General features: G+C 37.9%; 1 protein-coding gene across 1 annotated transcript; it reads right to left on the bottom strand.

Annotated features, from left to right (window-relative positions):
• Nucleotides 1-1,898: 1,898 nt before the first annotated feature.
• On the bottom strand, nucleotides 1,899-5,255 carry LOC148015158 (membrane protein PM19L-like). Its single transcript, XM_087665459.1, has 4 exons — nucleotides 4,952-5,255; nucleotides 3,439-3,655; nucleotides 2,916-2,961; nucleotides 1,899-2,425 (listed from the first exon to the last, which is right to left on the bottom strand). Exons 1-4 carry the CDS (start codon nucleotides 5,073-5,075, stop codon nucleotides 2,264-2,266), a joined length of 549 nt encoding a protein of 182 aa, XP_087521585.1. The 5' UTR covers nucleotides 5,076-5,255; the 3' UTR covers nucleotides 1,899-2,263.
• Nucleotides 5,256-7,183: the final 1,928 nt, after the last annotated feature.

Here is a 7,183-nt window from a genome sequence, read left to right as displayed (position 1 = left end):
GATTTCCAACTTACTATAGTCTAGTAGACAATGGACAATTGGGTAAGGCATTAATGGTGTCTGGCTCTCTTAAAATCCCATACAATGATGTTAATACAACCTCAAACTACAATGATGTTGATTAATGACCTTACAACCTCAAACACTAATTCTTCGAGATGTTGACTCTTAAAATCCCATATGACAATGTTTTGCCTCAATTACTAGTTAAACGTCTTCTAAAGTTCAAACTTTCAACTTACTATAGTTTAGTAGACAATGGACAATTGGGTAAGGAATTAATGATTTGTTTGACTCTTACAATCCCATACAATGATGTTGATTGACCTTCCAACCTCATAATCTAATAATTCTAGATGTTCTCTTAAAATCCCATATACAATGTTGATTAACAACCTTACAAACCTCATTGTAAACATTTCTATTTTTGTTGGTAATCCCTAGTAAGTTGGTCTCCACCAAAACAAATTTTGTAAGGCATTGATGATCTTTATATTTATTGATTCTTAATCTCGTATGTTGCTTATTAACACCTTACAACCTTGTAAACATTTCTATTTTTGTTGGTAATCCCTAGTAAGTTGGTCTCCACCAAAATAAATTTGTTTAGATTAAGGCAATGATGATCTTTATATCAATATTGATCTTTATAATTATTGATTTTTAAAATCTTGTATGTTGCTTATTTACACCTTACATACAAGGTGTGTAAGCGACCTTACAAGCTTAGAGTAAGGCAATGATGATCTTTATATCAATATTGATCTTTATAATTATTGATTCTTAAAATATTGTATGTTGCTTATTTACACATTACATACAACCTGTAAGCGACCTTACAAGCTTGTAAAGCTCGTAAGTAATGTAACATTTCTAACAAAAGGTTAGGGATCCCTACTAGTAATTTAGTCTCCATGGAAACAAATGTTTTTTAAGACATTAATTATCTTCATCAAGACACATTATCTTCGTTAACCACCAAAACAACAAAGCATTAATGATCTTTCCTAAAGAAGTCATTCATGATCTCTACTCTTGGGATCTCATATGATGATGATGTTGGTGATTGACTTACAAGTAATGTAACACATTAATGATCTCGACTCATACAGGTTCCTAATTCACATCCTTATATACAAACCTTATATAAGTAAAGTTTCTATTCTTTTTAGGAATAATGATCTTGACTCATACAATGAGGTTCATTACTCACAAACCTATATATTATATAGGTAATGCTTCTATTCTTTTTAGGAATCCGTAGTAATTTGTTTAAATTGATTCTCCATAAAAACAGATTTGTTTCAACTCTCTACTCTTATATAATCACACTTCCCATACATATTCTAGTGAAGATTTACCACTTCCCATACATATTCTAGTAAAGTGTAGTGTAAATCTTCGCATACATAAATAATACACGAATCTTTTACAATAGACTATTAGTAAATCTTATATATAAATACTAATATGAATCTTTGACAAGCTATAGTAATCTACCAATCTCCACCAAAACAAACAATTTGTTACTTTGACAAAGAAAACTCTCAATTTTAATCACGGTCTAGCATTTGTCTTTAATCAATTTTAATCTCACAATCTACAATTCGTTACTTGATTAATCAAGACAAACTTGTTCACACCATCTAGAACTCTCAATTTAAATCTCAAGATCTAGCATTTGTCTTAATCAAATTTAGTCTCGCAGTCTAGCATTTGTTACTTGATTAAGACAAACTTGTTCACACCATCTAGTGAATAAATTTTTACATAAAAAATAATCAATGATCTTAATCTTCCACAATCTAGCAAGTAATCAAGCAACTAAAATTCATACAAATAATGGATGATCTTAAGTATAATCTCACAAGGAATGAACAATCATTTAAAAATCCATGTAAAATTGTGATTATATTGCAAGGGGATGTGTGTAATCTACCGTTAGGAAGTGCTGTCCTCTAGTCTTTTAACCCCCTAAATATATAGGATCAGACATAAATTCTCAAGACTTAACTCAGAGGAAGCCTGTGCATGCAAAAGCATTGAGAACCACTACAAAATCTTGTGAAATTATGGTTATGGAAGTGATTTGTACATGGGGAAGGGAAGGGGGTAGAGAGTTGTCTATCTACAAGTATCACCCATCAGTTGTGCATGAATGCTACGCGCTAGCGCAGTTGCCCAGATCGCCTATCTACAAGTAAATTTTAACTCCCCAGCTCTGCTGCAGCTGCTGCACGAATCCGTCTGGCTTTTGCCAGTCCTATACAGCCGCAGCTGACGCAGGCTGCTTCTGCATCTCCCCTGGAACTCCCTCCCCAGGCGCCCTCGGTGCATATTGGTTTTTGAACAGCACAGCATGTAGCATGAGCAGATACAGCAGCTGGAAACCCCCCAGTATTATCACGAACGACTCCAGCGCTTTCTGTCAAAAACATCCAACGAGCAAAGCAAGCTCAAAATCTGTATCATCAATTACCCACCATACAATGCTCTTTAGTGTACACAACCCAATTATATCCCAAATACATTCATTGCATCAATGTATCCAACAGAGAGCATCATCTTTCATCTCTGCATCAGACATTGACTAGCATGAGGCTAGACATGGCTCGTACAATAGTTGCACTAGCTGCCTCTAAGCAATTCCCTTCATGAATTTTGCCATGATATTCCAACATATTTAAGTACAAGCTGGACTTTTCACTATCAAATTATCACTCCCCCACATCATATAATTACACACACTACCAATAGGATCACCTGTTTCTCTTGCATGATCACCTGTTTCTCTTGCATCAGCTTATACCTCTTCTAGTTATAAAACTACCAGCATACTGCACCTCTTATCATATCTAGCTACCCTTGTTCCCCTTGTACTCTACCCCTTAAAAAGGAAGGGCAAAGGAACATACAAGCCTCCGATCTCGTCCAGTCGAATGGATTTCCTTACAAGCCAACCTGTATCAAAACAATTCCTTGCATCAAACTTGAGCACAGAACATTCCTTCAGAACCTGCGGGAGTCTGTGAGTCGGTGACGATCAAACTATCTAACCAAAAAAAAGAAAAACCTCTACCGATTGCAGTGATTTCATGCCCTTCAGTGATCTCATATACCAATATTTTGATCATCTGTGCATGATCAAAACAATCCATTGCAGTGATTTCATGCCCTTCAGTGATTAGATAATTTTATTTGTTTCAGTACACTAATTTGTAATGACCACTCAAACTATAATTTTATTTGTTTCAGTACACTAATTTGTAATGACCACTCAAACTATTTGTACTCAAGAACAGTACTTCCATGTCATCAGCCAGACTATCTATATCTATTATTGTCGTGCTAATAGCAACTACTCATGTCATTTCATGTAGAGATAACCTGACTATCAACAAACTAGAAAGAAAAAAGGATGGAAGCAAGAGCCCTTACCCGAATGCTAGAAGAGTTAGCAGCCATGCTACCAGTGCTGTGGATGCTGCTGCTGCAAGAGACTCGGTCCTCCAAAGACCCACATGAATGAGACCTGCAATTGTTGATGCCACTCCGACGACTCCAGCTATCAGCGCAAATATGAGAAAAAAGAGTGTAGCCCTGTTCCCAAACCCTGTTGCTGATGCTGCTGCTGCAGAGGCACTAGCTCCAGTAACTAGAAAACACAAATCATCTTATTAGCACACTGCTTAAGACCACAACTTAGTGGAGTCACGGTCCACACTAAAGATTTGAAAAAATCACAAATCATGTTTATTAGCACATGACACCACAGATTTGAAAACATCACAAATCATGTTATTAGTACATGATCAACTATTAAGACTACACCTTACCTGAAGGACCATTGGGCAAAAAAACTGTACCTTAAAACCTATTAAAGACAATGTGTTGGACATGGTCAGAACCTCCCAAAACAGTACTCTACCCAACAGAAGCAATCGGAAACATCTGTATCCAAACCTCCAGCCTTCTCAAAGATGGCAAAAGGCCAGTCTTCATCTGAATCTGTCACAAGAAATGCATTTTGACGTGTTTGTGCATGCATGCATGTAGCATAGCACCTTCCCTCCTTAATTACTCAATCATCGATACCGACCATTCGTTACTGTGGCATTCATGATCTCAAACTAGTTTAAATTGGCCTTCATTACTGTGGTATTCATAATCTCAAACTAGCTGAAATTAGCTTCTAATGATCTGTATCAAGGGATGTGTCGTTTGACTTAGTTGTGCAGTTCTTAAGAATCATTGATGGAGTTCAGCCTATTGCATACATGCAGAGATATACAATCCAACTTGCAACTCGAATTACTCTGCGTGCTCTTAACAATTGATTAAATCATATATTATGTAGGGATCCATTCCCTACTAATCATTTAGATTAGGCTGTTTTCGCAGTTCTTAAGAATCATTGATGGAGTTCAGCATATTGCATACATGCAGAGATATACAATCCAACTTGCAACTTGAATTACTCTGCATGCTCTTAACAATCGATTAAATCATATATCATGTAGGGATCCATTCCCTACTAATCATTTAGATTAGGCTGTTTTCGCGGTTCTTAAGAATCATTGATGGAGTTCAGCATATTGCATACATGCAGAGATATACAATCCCAGTTCTAAAGAATCATTGATGGAGTTCAGCATATTGCATACATGCAGAGATATACAATCCAACTTGCAACTTGAATTACTCTGCGTGCTCTTAGGGATCCATTCCCTACTAATCATTTACATTAGGCTGTTTTCTACAAGCTTACATACCAATTCCCTACTAATCAATCAATTAGGCTGTTCTCTACAAAATTTACACACTAATTCACTACTAATCAATCAATTATGCTGTTTTCTACAAAGTTGAGCAAAAAAGAACGTGAATTAATCCATCAAAAGCCTGAGCAAATGAAATCACTTCAAGAAGCGTAAACCTAATCTTGTTTCACCTGCTTCCCTGTCCATGGTTCGATTGAGGCCCCATCCAGCAATACCGAGGACCACCATGTACATGCAGAAATTGAGCGCGGCCAAGGGGGCGATCATGGCCTTTCCTGCATTAGCACCTGCCATGATGGCTACTAGGCTATGGCAGCTAAATGAACTGTTACTGGCAAGGTATACTCGAGTACTGATGTGTGTGATATGGATTCACAGAAGCATCAATAGCAAGATTGCTTTCTGCTCGTGCATCAAGAGCAATAATACTGACTCCCCACTGCAGGATCACGTGAGAGAGAGAGAGAGAGAGAAGGAGGCTCACTGGCTGTGTCAGAATCCTAACTCCTCCAGAAATAGAAGATGAATTATGAAGATTAGAAGCACCCCATAATTAGCAGCTACTCTCCAGATTGGCTGCTTTGGATCAGCCCACGGCCACCTTGGCTGGTTTGGATCAGCCCACGGCCACCTTTTCCACACGTATGGTCCTTTCCCAATTAGGTAATATACAGGCCCCTACAGCTCCGTGCAGCCACACGTCTGTCGCCACATGATGGTTGTACTCATTTCTCGTTGGGGAACTCTCCACATCACCATAGTGTTTCTTAGGTCACTCCCTTAAAATCACACTTACTAGAAGTAGGCAAACGTTAGATAATGTGATGATGGTGAGTAGTATCATGACCATTATTTGGAAAGCACACTTCAAACTAGATTAACCTGGAATCACCATTATTAGCACTTGTAGAAAAGCACATAATATTGTTATGATGATGATGATGAATATCATACTTATTAGTAATATGATTATTTGGAAAACACATAAATTCAAAGGTAGAACCATGACTAGTTTAGATTAAATAGATAAGTAAGCCGGAGATTATAGTGATAGGGACACGAATCAATATTTAATGTGCTAGCAATGAGCACAACCATTTCTTAGTTAAGTTCCACATCCTATATGTGTACAATGGCAAGGGGAAAAAGTGACAAATGGGTGTGACATAGGCCCTCAAAAGATGTATTGTTCAATGCTCGATTGAGTAGCCTCCCTCCTCAAGCACTTCGGTAGCTCCACGATCTAAGATGCAAGCTCAATCCTCTATCTCCGAACTCCATCCTCCACAGCAGCGCGTGTGAGACAAGAGAAGAGAAGAGAAGAGAAGAAGAGAGGAGAAGATGGAGAGCTTCTCCACCACGGTCCCTCACCCTCACTCACTCACTCCCTCACACTCTCACACTCCCTCTCTCAAACACAAGCACAAGCACAAGCAAGGAGAAGAGAAGAAGAGCAGAAGAGAGCCACTTTAGCCACACACCAAGAATGAGTTTCTCTATTCACTTTTTGACTTTTATACATGCCCTCATCCCTTTGGGCACCCATCCCATTTTTTACATGACCGGCTATTTTAACCAATGTCTTCTTTCCTCATGTCTTTCCTCTGTTCATGGTTCTTTTGCTCATGTCCTTCTAGGTTTACAATTTGCACAAGAAGGAGCCTGGGGCTCTTTTATAAAATGAATTGCATTGTGCTCTGCACTTTCCTTGCTAGAATATTCGGTGCACTCATTGTTGTGCACTTCCTACATTTTTTCTGAGCTTGCCTTGTTTTCCACCTCTCCGCCTAGGGTCATCTTCCATTTTGGACTTGGGCTTCCTTTGTCTTCCTTTTTGGGCTCTATGGGCTGTAACAGTAGTGCTAGAAACAACACAATTATTAGTAATAATGATCACTTGATCAACAACAGTTCAAAGATCTATTAGTAGAAGGAAACAATAGAAGGTTCGTAGAATCTAAAATCTAATACCATGTCAAAAGTGGATGTAGCACTAGAAGAATAAACAAATGATGTAATAAACTATTAAACACAAGGACAAAAGAGAAAGACATGAAAGAACATTGCAAATAAGAGAACTCAAAAGAATGCTTGGGAAATGGAATCCATATACCAAACACGAGAATGATGTGTACAACATTGAGTCACTAACTTGTAGACACTAGCACCAAGTCCCTCTCTCCACAAAACCTATAGATGAAGATGTGTTTGAATGAGGAGGGAGGCCTATATAAATAGAAGAAAACAATGCCAAAATAGCAATAGGTTGGCTAGCATTTAATCCTAGTCAGTTAGCATGAAATGCCCAAATAATCATAATAAATGCCACAATAAAATACTTAAATTGTCTAGCTATGCTCACATGAGTTGTCTAGACTACTAATAGGGTCCCCATGTATATA

The sequence above is a fragment of the Lygodium microphyllum genome, chromosome 24 (assembly GCF_053477565.2).
Source record: "Lygodium microphyllum isolate KBCC chromosome 24, Lygodium_microphyllum_v1.1.10, whole genome shotgun sequence".
NCBI classification, from domain to species: Eukaryota; Viridiplantae; Streptophyta; class Polypodiopsida; order Schizaeales; family Lygodiaceae; genus Lygodium; species Lygodium microphyllum.
This window is presented reverse-complemented; position numbering and strand designations above follow the sequence as displayed.